Below are 17,759 nucleotides of genomic sequence, written 5' to 3'. Positions count from 1 at the left end.
CTACATATACACACATGTATGTATACACAGATACATACATATACACACACACACACATATATATATACATATATATATATATATATACACACACACATATATCATGTGCAGCTAAATGGTGCCATAGTGCACAGAACTCTGGATCTAGAGTCAGGGAAACCTGAGTTCAAATATGACCTCAGACACTTATTAGTTATGTTACTCTGGACAAGTCACTTAACTTCTGTTTACCTCAGTTTCCTCAGCTGTAAAATGGGGATGATAACAGCACTTACAACCTGTTGTGAGGATGAAATGAGGCAATATTTGTTTAAACAGATGCTCAGCACAGTGTCTGGCACCTGGCAGCTGCTTCTCCCTCTTCTTCCCCGTCTCATCTCCCTTGGATTAGAAAAGGACAAATGTCCCAACTTTAAGAAAGAAAAAAAAAAGGGAAGAGAATGGAGTCTGTATACTATAGGCCACTGAGCTTCACTAATTCCTAGAAGAATTTCAGAATGAGAAGGATGATCAGGGAATGTCTAAAAAAGACAGCGGTGATCAAAGAGCTAGGAGCAGGTCATGGCACATTAACCTTATTTTCTTCATTCACAGTCGAGGGAACATCACCAATATAATTAGCACAGATTTTAGTAAAGCATTTGATGAAGTCTCTCTTGCTATTCTTATATCACAGAGTCACTGAAATTTAGAGTCGGAATAAACCTCAGTGTACAATAGAGGACCTTAAGAAGCCATCATATGTGATTGGGCAGAGTCTCTTCCCTTGTCTCACCATAACCCTTACTAGATTAAGCTACAATCTAGAGAACTGGGAAGTTTTATCTTGAGCCTCACCAAAGATCAAAGATTTTTAGAGTGGGGAGGTGCTTTAGAAATAATCTAGTGTAGCCTCATTTTATATATGAAGATATTGAGGTCCGAAAAAGGTCGAGTGACTTCTCCAGAGTCATACAGGCATTCGATAGCAGAGCTGAGACAAGAAACCAGCTCTCCTAATTCCCATACTGGGGCTCCTTCCGCGGCTAGGCGATCCCAGTTGAAAAGAATTGAGATTAACCTCTTAATAGCCCTTTTTTGGAATAACTGAAGTTTTTATTTTTGGAGTATCCATGTGATTTCATTGATTGAGAGAACTCCTGAAAAGGATACTCCCTTTGCAATGCAGATTAACAGCTACTTTGTGATTTATAGTCTGAGAGAGTTGCCTGATGGAAGGTTAAATCATCAAAGGCGGATCTTGAAATCAGGTCTTTTAGACTCTGAAGCCAGCTCTCCTTCCACTATATCGCCATTAGTGGCAAACTCAAATAGAAATCAATCCCTGCCCAGCCACATACTCACTTAGAAAACTACAAATAACATTATCAGTGTTGTATTTTTATTTATTTCTTTAAGCATTTCCCAACTCAGAAATTTTGGAGGCAGCCAATATAGCTGACAGTTCAGCACTATCTCATGTTGTGGAGTTGTTTCAGTAGTGTCCAACTCTCTGTGACCCCATTTGGGGTTTTCTTGGCAAAGATACTGGAGTGGTTTGCCATTTCCTTCTCCAGCTCATTTTACAGATGAAGAACTGAAGCAAATAGGACTAAGTGACTTGCATAGGGTTCCATAGCTAGTAAGCGTCTGAGGCCAGATTTGAACTCAGGTCCTCCTGACTTCTGGGCAGTTAGGTGGCACAGTGGATAGAGCGTCAGGCCTGGAGTCAAAAAGACTCATTTTCCTGAATTCAAATCAAGTCTTAGACACTAGCTGTTTGACCCTTGGCCACGTCGCTTAACCTTGTTTGTTTCAGTGCCTCATCTGTAAAATGATCTGGAGAAGGAAATGGCAAACCACTCCAGTATATTTGCCAAGAAAACCCCAAATGGAGACCCAAAGAATCAGACATGACTGAACAACAACCTCCTGATTTCAAGGCTGGCACTCTATCTACTGGGCCCCTTAGCTGCCCACACTACCTTTCAACTGAAGGTGGCAGAGTGCTTTTAAAAATATTTTAAAAAATAAAAATGTTAAGATTGTGTTAATTCAGAGCGTCTAGTGGTGGCTCTAGTGGTGTAAAAAGCAGAGATGTTTAAAAGATGTTTAAACAAGTCTGTGGTCTCTATGTCCTATTGGAGGTAAGGGGTGGGGCCAGAACAGACTATGTGCTCACCATCTCATTTCGTAGAGTCTGTAAAGGTCATTGAAGGCAATAGTGACTTATTTTTGACCACTGTTAGGGGTCCTAAGGGACGCTGAAAATGAGGTTGTGCCAGAAGTCTGGTGTTTAGCATCATGATGAAATGTTATGAATCAGTACAAAAAAATGTTGACAAAATGATGACCTCTCCACTGGTTATTTATCCCTCTTAGAGATGAAAGATTTAAATGTTGGACTAGATCTAATAATTCGGGGTGGGGCAGAAAATATTAGTTTATCTTTCTTCTAGAGAAAAAGAAATCTCAGGGTCCAGAGATAACCCTGGCACTGTGAGTCCGTTTGATGTAAAGTGGGCTTTTAAATGGTGATCTCAGTGATCTCTAAGGCCAGGGAGGGCCTCGTGAGCAGTTGTACTCTGCAGAGAATAGTCTCCAGAAGCTAATGAGGCCAGCATTTCGATCCAAATTAATAAAAAGATATGTAAGTTTTCATCTTCCATAGTTACAATGAAACTAATAATAACCAATATTTGTGTTGTTCTAAGTTTGCAAAGAGCCTTATTTAAGTTGAGGGATTACAAGTAGTTTTCCGTATGGATTAGCCTCAGAAAGGACTTGGCCATCTCTACATGGCTAGTGAATGTTGGAGGTGGGATTCGTACCAAGCTTTTCTCAGTGCCCAGTCTGCCACTCTGTCAGCCACCGTGCCACACCCTCTCTGAGGATTGGCAAGCGCCTATATTCAGGTGCTTAGAAGAGGAATCTTCTCTTCTGAGACCTAGAGGATTAGCCTTTGAAAGGGTGACATCTTAACTTTTTGGGTGTCACAGACCCTTTGTCAATCTAGTAGAGTCCTTCTCAGAGTAAAATATTTAAGGCATTAAATAAAATATATAGGGTTAGAAAGGAAACCAAATGTATCAAAATAGTTATCAAAATACACGTTTTTTAACTTTCACAGACCTCCAGTTTAATAATCCCCATCCTAAGGGGTTATCTTGATGTTGGTTTAAAAAAAAAAGATGTAAGGGTGCATTACAGTCAGATTCTATAAAAACAATAATCAAAGTGTGTCTTTAATTTTAAATCAATTTGTTCCCTTAAAAAGAAAATAAATACTTCAACTCTGGTCCTGTCTCTGTACCCCCTCATCCCTATCCCCGCCACCCCTCTCCCTCGGTGCCTCCAGGCTGAATGACACCATGTTCTTAAGTCAGACACCCCATCACCAACTAAGCAGAGCCCGTACTAGACAATACTTGCCAAAATTTCTTGGTTCACTTTGGTTGGTGGGGAACAACCTAATGACGGCACGACATGACAGAGTGATGAACTTGGAGTGGGTTCAGACCTTCCCTCTGCCATTTGCTGTTACTGTGAGAAAGTAATTGAATCTCCTCTGGCCTCTACAGCCTGAATCTGTAAAATGGAAGCAGTGATGTTCCTAGTGTTGTTATGAGGCTCAAACCAGATCACGCACGTTGAGCTCCTTGGCAACTTTAAAGCAATATGTACGTGTCCGTTATTATTACTGTTCTGCTATGCAAAGGTCAGCCACGTAGCAAAAGGACTGGACTGGTGTTGCATAATCACCAGAAATGACTGTACAACCGGTTTAATAAGCCAAATCACAAAAGCCGACTTTTCTATCACATTCTAAGGGTTGGGGTCTTATTTGATCCTCGTAACAACCTTTGAGTTAAGTGACGTTATTGTTATATCCATTTTTCAGATGAAGGAATTGAGTCTGAGAGTGATTAAATGACTTGCTGAAGGTCACACAGTAATTGTCTGAGGCCGGATTCAAATCCAGGTTTTCCTGATTTGAAGTCTAACACTCAATCCCCTATGTCCGAGGTGTCAGATGTATGGCCCGTAGGCTGCGCATGGCCCACGGCACTCCTGAGTGCTTGCCCGAACCAGATGAAAATATAGCTCCTGTCTAATTTTAATGTATTGCATGATATCTATATAGACATAATATGTGTATATATGTGGTTTTCTAACTTAATATGCAGCTGCAGAGATCCTTAGGTATGGTTTAGTGACCTCTGTTTCTATTTGAGTTTGACCCCGCTGCCCTGTACTACTTCATACATGTCTTAAAGCCTTTATTGTCTATGAGGAGGCAGGAACGAGCCCCTCCTTGTTTACCGTTGTCATTGATGGGGGAGATCAGCGTTCTGGGCCAAGGCCAGGAAGGCCTTGAACTTTAGCCAGAAAGAGAGCTGGGCTCCACAGGCAGAGAATCAGGGGCAGGCATCCAGGCAGCTGGGCTCCAGGGTTTGGTGAGTCAGCAGGAAGTCCAGCCAGTTGTAATTAATAAAAGAGATTTGGTTCCCCATGATGAAGGCTTTGCTCTGGTCCTGGGCCATAGGATCCTAAAAGCCTTCAGCTGGCGGGGGAATGACTTGCTGTATTGCTCCTTCCCTCTTCATAATTCTACCAGAGGAGGGGACAGTCCTCCATCTATCCCATCATTTGCCACGGTGGCTTCTCAAGTGTCCTCCCTGTGCAGCCTGAGGTTATGGCCCAGGTATCTCATGATGGCATTACTCTGGTACAAGGTGAAGTCTTCATCTGTAAACTTGCGGAGCTGCCTTTGAGGTTCCTCTGTATCCAAATCTCTTTGGTCACTCTGCCCTGCCAGGTTTGGCCCTGTTCAACCAGCAGCATCCATATGGCTTCACATCACCTTTGAATGGGGAAGTAGATGGTGGTGTAGGGAGATGTGCTGGATAATGGAGCACAGGCAGGAAAGGCTGGCTCTTCCATTTGGATCAGAAGGATTGGGAAGTCTGCTTACTTGACTCTCACATCCCTGAAATTGTGCCCTAGCCACAAGTGAGCGGATATGGAGAAGGAGGCTAGAATCCACAGGGGAGATCAGATAAAAGACATCCTTTGGCAGGTGTTCAAACAAAAAAGAATTTCTTAAAAAGCCCAATTGCAGTGGAAAATGAACAAAGAGATGGATAGCGAGTACTTTTTATTTTTAGCTCCAGTGACTGAGACTGTGGGATGGGAAGTCATGGGCAAGCAAACAAGGAGATGAATTCTTTGTTTTAATCATTTATTAATTTTTAAAATTATTTATTTGTTTGTTTTTAGTTTTCAGCATTTGCTTCTATAATATCTTGAGTTATAAATTTTCTCCCCCTCCCTTTCCCTCCCCAAGACAGTATGCAATCTGATATAGGGTATACATGTACAGTCATGAAGATGAATTCTTTCAGTAGAGTAAGCAAGCCTTGACTAGGTCCTCAAACAATGGATTGGGATTAACTACTTTGATCAAGGTCACTGGGAAGTTCGGTCATAGCCAGGACGTATGTTTAGCACCCTACATCACCAAAGATGACATTAGCAAGTTTTTAGCTCTTAGGGCTGTGGTTCTTTTGGGGTTTAAGTGAAAAGAAAGCTAAAGTACAATTTATAAATTAGAGAACAGATTGCCATTCAAGAATCCAGACCTTTGTCTTTCCAGCTACATAAGACTTGTTGAGAACAGTTGCCATCACAGAGACCATAATGGTTGAGATTAATTTTGGTGTCAGCTATAGTCAAAGATGGCCTTACAAATGCTTAGAATATGCAGTTTGTGACAAGATCAGTTAGTGCCTTTGACTGGTAGCCTATGGCAAATAAGTCAAAAGCAGTGACCCATTTCTATGGTGCCATAAGGTTTGCAAACCATTTCTTCTGCCATAACCCTGTGATTAGGGAGAGCAAATATTATGCCTATTTTCAGATGATGAAACAAAAAGCTCAAAGAGTTTAAATTACCTCATGTTGCTAGTTGCCACACCTCACTTCCTTCCATAACCATCCTATTTGCTAACTCCAGAAAGACAGCATTATCTCCCGAGTCCATACCTATGCCTCACAGTTTGTACCAAAATGGAAACACTTTGGATAGAGTCCTTACACCTGGTAATGTCTCTTAGCTGAGGACCAGTCCAGCTGAGGATAGTTAGTGGGTTGGCTACTGGGTGATGAATTCTTTGATCATCACAACCTAGGAAATAGATAACAGTACACTTCTATGTCTAAAGCAGTAGTGCCCGAGTGGCAGAAAAGAGGGAGAAGGGAGGCTTTGTTGTTGTTTTTAAAAGAATCACACAGTTTTAAGAATACGTGTATCATTTAATGGCTGACACTCCAAATTTAAATCTTAGTACCACAGGTCGTTTGGCATGCTACTAAAAGAAATTATATCCATATTGATATTCTTGCTATAAATGTGTAATACCCCCTCTGGCATGCTCCCTAACTTGCCAATATGTCCTTGTATGCTGGGTCTTCAAAGTGTATCTGTGACTCCCAGGTTCTAACCCTGTAAGTCTGAATTCCACTGATCTGCTTTCCATTGACTATCAGCCAGGAGACATAATTATCTTTTAGAAAAGGCCTTTACTAAGATAGCAAGATAAAAACAGTAGCTACAATGCATTTCCCATATAAACCTGGGGCATAGTCTCCCACAGATATGTGCAGTGTCTGGGTTAGAGTTGACTCAAACTCTTAGTAGATTGATAGTTAGAACATAGCCTCTAGCTCAGTAGCAAGCAGAAAAGGCTTGCAAGCTGTTGAAAGAGCTTACATAAAGTCTGCACTAAACACAGGTATTTGTTTCTGAGAACCTCACTAAAAGCCTTATTAATTCAATTTTTAACAAATGCATTTATGTGGTTTCCTAGCCAGGAATAGATTAGAAATATCAAACTGGCAGGGGGGCACATTGGTGGAGGGGAGGCATTGAGGTGTCAGGGGCAAGTGCAGTGTTAGTAGTAAGGTGATAGCTGATAGCCTGACAATTGTGAGGTGGGGAGAAATACTAAAAAGGCAGTAGCAGGCAATATATCCCTCCAGAGGACTATATTACTGCACATTTTTAAAAAAAGCGATAGTATTATCATTATGGGAAAGTTAAATTTGTTCAGTATGTTCTGTTTAATAAGTTGGGGAAGCATATAATGCACTTGAGGAAGATTTCCATCTAAAATGATTAAAAAATTTTTTAATAGTCAATAAGCTTGACTGTGATAGGCACTGTGCTAAGCACTAGGAATGCAAATATAAAAAAAGTTCCTGCCTACAAGCAACTTACAATCTTTTTAAAAAAAAATTTGAGTTCTAAATTTTCTCCCCCTCTCCTGCCTCCCCTTTGAGAAGGCAAGCAATTTGTGTAGTTTATACATGTGCAGTCATACAAAACTTATTTCCATGTTAAGTTGTGAAAGAAATCACAGACAAAAGAAAAATAAAGAAAAAGTATGCTTCAGTCTGCCTTCACACTCTAACAGTTTTTTCTCCGGAGATGGATAACATAAAATGATTAACATTTTGGAAAACCTTAGCATTTGAGAGGAAGAAGTTTTAATTATCTGGAAAATTCACATGTATGGAAAAGATAATTCACTGGGAATACCACAGGAGATCTTGGTTCTAATCCCCCTACTTATGCTGTCTGACATTGGGCAAGTCACTTAGCCTCAGTTTCCTCATCTGTAAACGAAGGGGTTGGTATAAGATTTCTAACCCCAGATCTATAATCTTAAGGCATGCTAATAAATTCATAGTTTGTTAGAGCTGGAAGGAACTGTGAGAAAGGATTCATCTGGACCTCTGCTCTATTCCAATCAGTATTTATCACTTCCATATGATTTAATAGGGGTAGTGATTATAAGTTCTACATATTAGGCCCCAGGGTTGTGAGCCGCAGATTGTTCACTTGCTTAATCATAGGAAGCTAACTGGACGCCCTCCACCCTTCTTTTTCCTTGTCATGGTGGCCCAGCCCAGTGTGGCGGAGGTGACTCAATTACATGGAAAGTCCTCCAACTTATTTTTGTACCTCTGGACCTCTCTCTCTTATCCAACATGAGCAAGTGAGTATCTTATGAACAGTTAGTGGAGATATCCAATATTTCACCCAACCTGAGACCACCTTCTCCCCAATACTATTTCTAGCTGATGCATCCTTTTTTGACCTGCAAAGCAAGATCTACCAAACAATGGGATTCTGTACTTTGTGCAGCCTCTTTAGAATGTTCAGTTATCAAATCTGGTATGAATCCTGATAAAAAATAAGGCTCTGGAAGAAGGGGGCATCAGACAGTGAGGAAGATCTGAGGTCTACTTCGTTAGATTAGGTTCATTAATAAAGTGCCATTGGCTCAGAGCTCTGCCTCAGTCTCTTTTATTGTAGGTTGGGCAATTTTAATCCCCACAGAACCTTAGATTTCAGCCTCACTCCATTTTATATTTGAGGGAACTGAGGCCCAAAGAGGGTAAGTGATATCTCCAATGTCTCACACTTCAGTGGCAGAGCTGTTGCTATCCCAGGGCTTTTCCCACCACACTGTTCAGCCTATGGTATTATTTCACGGGGACAGTATCATTCCGAGTGTACAGGTAGGAGGAATATGAAAAATGGGAGATAGCACAAATTTTAAATCCTGATCCTTGCTTCTTGTCCTTAGCTTGTCAACTTTGCCTTTTTCCCATTTTTTTTCTTTGTGTTTTCAGAGGAGGGAGCACTGAAACAGGTCTTGCTCTGAAATACCTTCTCCACAAAGGTTTCCCTGGGGGAAGGAACTCTTCTGTCCCTCAGATCCTTGTCATTGTCACTGATGGGAAGTCCCAAGGAAACATTGCCCTTCCTGCCAAGCAGCTGAAGGAAAAGGGAGTCGTGGTGTTTGCTGTGGGAGTCAGGTTCCCAAGGTAAGAAACTCTCAGGAAGAGGCAACTTGTTACAGCAGCTGCAGAAGAGGGAGAAAACTGGCTGGTGTGCGGAGTCTATAGCCTTAGGCTTGTGAAATCTCAAGTGTCTCTCCCTATTCGTTGGCCAGTATTGGCGTCAACAGACAGTCACCCACCTTGGCATTTCTCTAGCTATAAGTGTTTAGCGCAAACTTCCCTGTATTATTATTATTACTTCCTCTGCGTGGCTTGTCTCTCCAACCAGACTGTAATAACAAGTCACATTTATGCAGCACTTTAAGGTTACAGAATGTTTTCAGTTACACGTATTCTCATTTGGTTATGTCCTGTGAGGTGGCTAGAACAAATACCATCTCCATTTTATGGATGAAGAAAGTGAGGCTCAGAGTCACACTGCTAATCAATAGAGTTGGAATACAATTCATTCATTCAGTGAACATTTATTAAGGGCTTGCTGTAGGTCCGGCACTGTGTGCTAAGTGCCAAGGATACAAAAAAAGGCAAAAGACAGTCCCTACCCTCAAGAAGCTTATATTCTAATGAGGAAGATAACATGCAAGCAAATAAATACAAAGCAAGTTATTTACAGGATAAATATGAAATAATTAACCCTGGGAAGGCATTGGACTTAAGAAGGATCAGGGAAGTCTTCTTCCAGAAGGTGGGCCTTTAGTTGGGACTTCAAGGAAGCTAGGGAGGTCAAACACAGGTTTTCAGTCTCCAAAGTCCAATGTTCTTTCCATGGCAACATTGCAATTTTTTTCGTATGCTTTCTCTCACAGAACTAGCCAGTACCCTGAATTTAATGGGTACTGAATAATTATTAATGGTGATGAATTAATTACTAGTTCATAGGTTCAGAGATATGGAGATGGAAGAGATCTTAGAGGTTACTGAGTCCAACACACTCATTTAACAGACAAGGACACTTAGATCTAGGGAAGTTAAATGACTTCCCTGTGCATCACGCAGCTAGCGAGTATCTAAGGACAAGTGTGTACACAGGTCTTCTGACTCCAGATGCAGCACGATATTTTCTATATCACTCTGCCTGTCACTAATTGAATGGAAATGACTATGAATACCAATTCTAGCTCCTCTGGGAGATACCTGGTAGCTAAGAGAATCTACGTGCTCCAAAAGTCCTGACCTCTCCATTCAAAGACATAAGATTCTCACTCAACTGGACTCTTCAAATGGGGATAATAAGACCATCTAAGAGCAGGCCCTCATCTGCTCTTCCGACCCCAGGGAGAGGAGCTGTTTTAATTTCTCTCTGTTTGGGCAGGTGGACAGAACTGCACACCTTGGCAAGTGAACCCAAGGATCAACATATGTTGTTTGCAGAACATGTGGATGATGCTACCAACGGCCTGTATAGCACTCTCTCCAGCTTGGCTATCTGCAATGCCACAGCTCCAGGTAAAGCTCTTCCTGCTTGCTTGCACAGGCTCAGGCTTCAGAGAGCACAGGTGCTCCTCAAAGAGAAAGGATTGGGAGTTCTGGGGGACAATGTTGTGAGAAGAAAGGATGAGAAGAGGCCAACTTGTCCGTAAGATGCTCTTTCATTTTTGCCTTCTGTTTCTGCTACCCCTATGCTCAGTCCACGAGAAACCTTGTCTCATGTATTTATCTAACCTTTAGATGGAGAGGGCTTGGGGTTTGAAGTCTAGGCTGATGGTAGCGTTACTTTGATGGGCTTGTCTTCGGGCCCAATAACTTTAGTGCCAGACCTGGGACTTCCTTACCTTATCTATGAGGAGGTGGGACTTGCCTCCCTCCTTTTTGAGGAGACATATTGGAGGGATAGAAATTGCTACCTCCTTATTCCTTCATGTGTCTGTCTTGCTCCTCGAACCAATTTTCTTAGCTCCTGTTTTTCAGCTGGATTATTATGACAGATTTGATATGGAATAGGTTTTCTTACTCCCCTTTGCTAATTTTCAACCATGGGGCAGGAGAATGGAAGCAGTGGTGACTATGAGAGAAGGAGGGCTTCTGTGCATGTGTGTCTATATGTATACACACGTATACATATGTTTACATACATGTACACGTATATTGTGTATATAGCTACGTATCTATGTGATATGGTTGATGTATGGGGTGGATCGGAGGATGATTGGATTGGAAAGAGTAGCAGGAGGCCCCCTGATATATCTTAGCAAGTCCGTAAACATGTTTCAGACTGAGAAAAGTTGGGAAGCTTTACTTACGGCACTAAGGCTATTGGGTCTCCTGCCCTCCCCTCCTGCCATAATCCTTTCCTATCACTTGACTTTCCTTAGGACCCTTTCCCCAACATGTGAACAAATAGTAAAGATGAGTGGAACCTATACATTGTAGTTGGTATCAACAATGAGGGGAAAGCAGGGTGAAATCCCAGGCATCTGTTTTGGGGGTGTTTACCCCAGGTTGCAGAATCGAGCCTCACCTTTGTGAACGAAAGACACTCGAAACCGTCAGAGAGGTCACTGGGAACTCTTTGTGCTGGAGAGGTTCAAAGAAAACCAATGCAGCATTTTCATCCCTCTGCCCATTCTACAGGTGAGTCCACTTTGTTCTTTTGATCCTAAGGCCAGAAGCAGGAGGGCATGGTTCCTCTACTTAAATTCTGAAAGAAGCAGTGTGCATGGGGTGCAACAGCGGAGGGAATCATGGAGTATTGCTCTCCATAAAAACACATCCGTAGAGCCTTTAGCAGAAGGGAGTAGAGCATGGCCCAGGGAATGGGGCCAGGTGGGAAGGAGCCAGTCAGAGGTCTCTGTTGATACAGGAAAATGTTTAGCAAGCTGAAATGTCTCATTAATTTACTGCTCTGTGAGGCCTGTAAGTGAAACGAGTTTGGGCTAGTTGAACTAGAAGGCTGGAGACCTGAGCAATAAACATTCATTATGTAACATCTGCCATTGACGTCACCCTTCACAAAAAGCTTCATAAACATTATCTCATTTCATCCTCATAACAACCCCAGGAGGAGGGTTGCTGTTATTCCAGATTTACAGATGAGGAAACTGAGGCAGGCTATGAACCCAGGTTCTTCTGACTTCAAGTCCAGGGCTCTTAAGCTAGTAACTTGTATGGCATCAGGCATGTCACCCAGCCTTGAATGTGACATCAGGAGAAGCTTGAACACAAGCAGTAAAAGGCTCCAAACACTTGAGGTTCCTCTGAAGTAAGACATGGTATAACATCCAGGCTTAGACATTTTCCTTTTGAAGGGGGAAGTGGGAGTGTTGGTTGTTAGAGCATGGTGTTACCAAAGCTCAGCTTGATTCTTATATAATAATGATAATACATAACATTTATATTGTGCCAGTTGATCCTCACAACAGGAAACTGACAGATGTTAAGTGACTGTCCAGGGTCATACATCTAGAAGTATCTGAGGTTGGATTTGAACTCAGCTCTTCCTGACTCCAGACCTAGCACTCTATTCGCTGTACCACCTAGCTGCCTTGTATAGAACCATGAACCCTGAATTGACAAGCATAAAATGTGATTTTAAGTCCTCCTGTTACTGAGAGATTCAAATCCTTACTCTGATACCCTCTGTGTGACTTTGGACATGTTATTTAACCTCTCCTCTCTGGGGCTCACTTTTCCAATCTGTACTATTAGAGGGTCACCTCAGTGGTCCCTTCCATCTCCCAGTCTTGTGAGCCTGTGATCTCTAAGGTCCCTTCCAGCTCTAAAGGTCTATGGGTCTTTGACTGTTTGACCACAGTGCTGCACCTCTTACTCCAGGCACAGAGTGACAAGAAGGAATGGCCAAGAAATCAGGGCTGAACCATCCATCTTGATCCTGGAAAAACAATTCAACATTCTGCTCTTCTGATACAGGGTCAGGAGTGACCTTCTTAAGTATGGAGGACAGTGCTTTTGGAGGAAATAGAGATCCTCCTGCTGGTCCTAGGTCAAGAGCCTCAGTCAGCTGAAGAAATTCCGTTCTTTCCACTTCAAAGACATGAATAGTTGCCTTTGCTTGGGCTTGTAATTTTAGGAAACCTGTGGGACCCAGCCCTAAATAAGGGAGAGAAAATCCTTAATGAGCCTGCAATTTGGCAGACATTTTAGCAGTTCCTTGGAGCCTTAATCAACTTGACTTTTTTCTCCTGGGAGCAGATTTTACACTAGTACAAATTTATTTCCAGTTCTGAAAGGCTGACTTGGGATGAGCCAGGGAGCCCTCGTGCTGGAGACTGTCCCGTCGCCCCTGACCAGGTACTGCCTGCTAGAGTTATAACCGATGTTTTAGAAGCCGACTGCAGAGCCATCAAGAGTGCTTGTGAACCCTAAGGAAATGAGCAAATTCTCCTAGATCAGAAAGAATAGGGAGAGATTGCTTTATAGAGTGTTAGAGCTGGAAGGAATCTTAGAAATCACCGAACCCTGACCCCGTGGTTTACAGGTGAGGCCCAGGGAGTTGAAATGACTTTTGTCCAAGGTTAGCCACACAGCTGGTTACTGGCCAAGCCAAGCCTAGAACCTTGGTCACCTGATCAAGGAGTCAGAGTTCTTAGTGTAGGGTTCTTATTGCTCACTGTACCATACTGCCTCCATGAGAGATGGTTTAATTCTTCAAACATCTTTAATTTGCTAGGTTTGAATACCTTCTCCACTGGGGCAGATCATAGTTCCTTTGTCACAAAGCATAACTTCTTCAAGAATTGTGGCGAACAAAAAAAGAAAACATTTTTATATACTTGGTACATTTACATTCAGTCTTGTGTCACTCCTGTTCATTCAGTGCCTATTTCATTCCCCACAGTCACTCTTCCAAATCCCTCTACCTTCCCTCCCACCTCTTAGTGTGCTGAGAAAATAAAAGTCGTCTGTAGTCAGCTTCTCTTTCCCCAGTCTTCAAAACCTCCTCATTGCTCCCCCTACCTCCCACTCTCTTATGTTCCTATTTTTGGAGGAAGATCATAGAATCATAGATCTAGAGCTAAAGGAGACCATGGAGGCCATCAGGTAAAACCTTCTTTATTTTACAGATGAGTAAACTGAGGCCCGGAGAGGTTAAGTGACTTGTTCAGTGTCACACAGCTAGTAGCTTAGGTGAGATTCAAGCCCAGGTTTTCCAGACTCCAAGTCCAATGCTCTAGAGATAGCCAAGGCTGACCCTGCTACTTATGCCCGTTATTCCATTATTTTCCCCTGTCTCCTTCAGGGACTTGCTCCTTCAATCATTCTTTCCCACTTTTTTTCTGATTTTTCTTTTAACTACTAAATGTGATGGCATTTCCTTAGTCCTCATTTCAGTTGGCCTTTCTGCAGCTTTCAACATCTTTGGACACCTTTTCTTTCCTTGGTTTGATCTTAGCCAAAAGACCAAGAAGTGATTTCCTTCCTTCCCCTCCCTTCCTCCTTTCTTTTTCTCTCCTCTCCTCCCTCCCTCTCGCTTTCCCTTCCTTCTTTCCTTTCCCTATCCCTTCCTCCCTCCTTCCAGCTTAGGGGCACATCACATGGGTGCCAGACTTAGTTCAGACGCCCAGTTGCCTTAGCCCCCTGCCACTCAGAACTGCAAAACTCAAATGGTCCTTCAGCTTCAGACTCCCCAGTAGCAGGGTTTGTGCCACTGTGCCCAGCTCCAAGAAGCAATTTTCCATTGGCTTCTGTGATACTGCTCTCGCTTATTCCACCTGTCTGACCTTTCCTTCTCAGTCTTCTTTACTGGATCATTATCCATCTCCCATCCACTGACTGGGTCTTCCTCAGGCTTTGTCATGGACACCTCTGCTGCTGCCTTCTTCTTTCCCTCTATCTCACTCGTTCCTCTCCCCATAGATTCAATTATGAACTCTATCTTGCGCCCCCTCAGTTGGATTCAATCATCAATTGTCATTGGTATCTTGCCAGATATTTCCACATGGATATCCCACATCTCAAACTCAGCATGTCCAAAACAGAACTCTTTATCTCCCCCTTCCAGCCTTCCTGCAGACTTCCTTATTTCTCTGAGAGGCACCACCATCCTCTCAGTTCCATAACTTCAGAGTTACACTTGATTCTTCCCTCTTCCTCTCATCCCCCATATCTAATCTATATTTTGTCAAATCTACCTCCAGGAGCATCCTCACCCCCTCCCCAAGACTCTTCACTTGCGTAGTGGTCACCTGGGTTCAGATCTTCACCACCCTTGTAATTGCCTCCTAGTTGGCCTCCCTCCTTTCAATCTCTTCCCCTCTCCAATTCAAGCTTCACGTAGCTGCTAAATAAATATTTCTAGGGGCAGCTAGGTGGTGCAGTGAGTAGAGCACCAGCCCTGGAGTCAGGAGGACCTGAGTTCACATCCTACCTCAGACACTTGACACACTAACTAGCTGTATGACCTTGGGCAAGTCACTTAACCCCAATTGCCCTGCCTTCTCCCCTCCAAAAAAAAAGAATAAATATTTCTAAAGGTCAGATGGACTGTCCCATTTACTTGCTTCTGCAGAGTAAAACAGAGAGCCTTTCACAATCATATTAGTCCTTCTTCTTGTAATCTTTGTTTTGGGCAAACTGTACTACTGTCTCCCAGACTTCTTCTCAGTGCCCTTGCCCAGGCTGTTTCTTTTGTCTGGGGTGCACCTTCTTTGTTTCTGGAAGCCATTCATCGTCCTCTCCATACCCGGCCCCCACCAGCCAAGATTCTTTCTCTTTTCTCAAATTATTTTATCTTCGTTTACCTGAGTATATGTTGCATATCTTCTTCAGACGTGAGCTCCTGGACATTTACAATTATATTGCATTTTTGTCTTTATATCCTCAGGACCTAGCACAGTCCCTGGCATATAGCTGGTATTTAACGATAGCTGAATTGAATTGAATCAAGTGCTATACTTTTTCTTCTTTTTTAGCTGGAAGAAAGTTTTCATAACTCACCCAGCCACATGCTACAGAACGGTATGTCCAGGTATGATTTTCTGAGTGACCTTTTGTTTCTGTGTCCCAGGAACAAACTTGGGCACTGTGGTAAAAGAGCTCTTGAAAACAGCTTAGGGCAGGCAGTGCTTGGATGTTGCCAGTGTGTCTGTTTTCTCTCCAGGACCACCCAGGTACCCAAGCCCCTAGTCCTAGAAGTTGATAGCCAAGTTCTTATCTGGAACTGAATTCCTCAAAATGGATTCTGCTTTCACAGAGGCTATGGTTGCATGTATAGTTAATCCCTTCCACCTTGCGGGGGTTAGGGGCACAGGCCCCCCACGATCTGGAAAATCCGAATAAAAATTTCTGGCTCTCCTTTTGTACCAGAGAAGTCTGAATTTTTTTTTCTTTTATGGGGTGTCTGATTGTAAAATTTAGGTTAAGTATTTGTTCATAGGCTCTGTGTTGTCTGCTCACCTTCACAAGTCATTTGCAGCTTCTGCAAAATTCCCCCCAAATTCCCATTTAATTTCTTATGCTGAGCCACGATATGTCAAAGCCACAATGGGGAAAGTCACAATGTAGAAGGATTAAGTGTGTGATACTTCATGTTTAAATAGACTTACCTTGTCATTGACACCACACCTCTAATTTGAAGGCCTTTTGGAATGGTTGAGAAGAATCATGGTAGGCAAGGAGCTGGCATCAAAGCCAGGACTACCTGAGTTCAAGACCTATCCCTGACACAGTCTAGATGCATGTCCTTGGACGAGTCACTTAAGCTCTAAACGATTTAGGTATCCATCTGAGACCATAAATTTCAGAGAATACATTGCCTTGCATTAGTAAAGAGCTTTCCTACATCAACATAGCATCCGTGAAATCACAGGGCTAGTCCTATTCTTATCCCTTTGGAAAGATTGCATTTAAAAGTTGAGGACCCTTCCAGCCAATATCTTGGGATCCCATTGCAGCAATATTGAATGTGAATTATGTACCTTGTGTCACTATCTCTTCATCCCTGTAAAAGCTCAAAACCAAATGTCGACTTGTATCCCAGCAACAAGGGAGAAAAATGATTTTCAGGATTCTTTCTGTGCCAGTCTTGTCCAAAACTAACTACATTTTGTTTTAAGTGAAAAGAGCTAGCTTCATTTAAAGCCAGTAGTTCCTATAAACCAACAAAAACATGTTTGAGATTCCCCAGCCTTAAATTTCTCAGCAGGCTCCAGGCTTAACGAAACACTCTGGCCCACGCCATAATTAAGATGTGTAGGGCCTTACTTATTCTGACAAAGTATTATTTAGCAACAGAACTTCAGATAGACTCGATTTGTTAATTATCCGATTTTCTGTCATTAATTAGCTATTCGTTCTTGCTATAAACAGTAGAGTTGGTCATTGACCTGAGAAAATATTTCCATTGAACAGATGGAGATCATAGGATCAAAAAGTCCATATGCAGATGAAGAAACTCAGCTCCAGAGAGGTTAAGTAGTTTGCCCACAATCACGCAGATAGTAAGTGTCAGAGGCAGGTTTTGAACCCAGGCCCATTGATTCCAAAGACAGCACTTTTTTGCACTATACCACACAGTCTCACTAACTAATGTCACTTAGAGTGCTTGCTTTTGATTGGTGCAGCAAACTATTGGTGGTCCTGGCTCAAGAGCTGAGATCCAATTTTCAAACCCATGCCATACCGTCACTTTGCCTCTGACTAATTTGGTTTTTGTTTAATGGACATCTCCTTCTGCACACTCTGCCTGATAGATCCTTGTGATTCCCAGCCCTGCCAGAATGGAGGCACATGTGTTCTAGAGGGATTAGACAAGTACCATTGTCTCTGTCCCATCGGATTTGGAGGGGAGGCCAACTGTGGTGAGTATTTGTTCTCTTAACCATCAGTCTCTACTGATCTGTAACAGTTGTTTTGGAAGCAGCAACTTGTTGGAGAGAGATGCAAAGTCCGACCAGACCATTCCCTCTAATTTTGTTTAGTTTTCTAGTGTCTTTGGAGGTGCCTTCTCGGGA

General features: G+C 42.5%; 1 protein-coding gene across 1 annotated transcript in view; it reads left to right on the top strand.

Annotated features, from left to right (window-relative positions):
- Positions 1 to 17,759, top strand: part of VWA2 (von Willebrand factor A domain containing 2) — a 45,575-nt gene that overhangs the window by 11,837 nt on the left and 15,979 nt on the right. The window contains exons 5-9 of the mRNA XM_036736907.1: positions 8,680 to 8,874; positions 10,163 to 10,296; positions 11,289 to 11,421; positions 15,720 to 15,775; positions 17,499 to 17,606. Of these exons, the coding sequence (XP_036592802.1) occupies positions 8,680 to 8,874; positions 10,163 to 10,296; positions 11,289 to 11,421; positions 15,720 to 15,775; positions 17,499 to 17,606 (626 nt within the window). The remainder of the gene's footprint in view (positions 1 to 8,679; positions 8,875 to 10,162; positions 10,297 to 11,288; positions 11,422 to 15,719; positions 15,776 to 17,498; positions 17,607 to 17,759) is intronic.

Source organism: Trichosurus vulpecula, chromosome 8 (assembly GCF_011100635.1).
Source record: "Trichosurus vulpecula isolate mTriVul1 chromosome 8, mTriVul1.pri, whole genome shotgun sequence".
NCBI classification, from domain to species: domain Eukaryota; kingdom Metazoa; phylum Chordata; class Mammalia; order Diprotodontia; family Phalangeridae; genus Trichosurus; species Trichosurus vulpecula.
The sequence above is the reverse complement of the archived record's forward strand: the minus strand, read 5'-3'. Positions and strand labels throughout refer to the sequence as shown.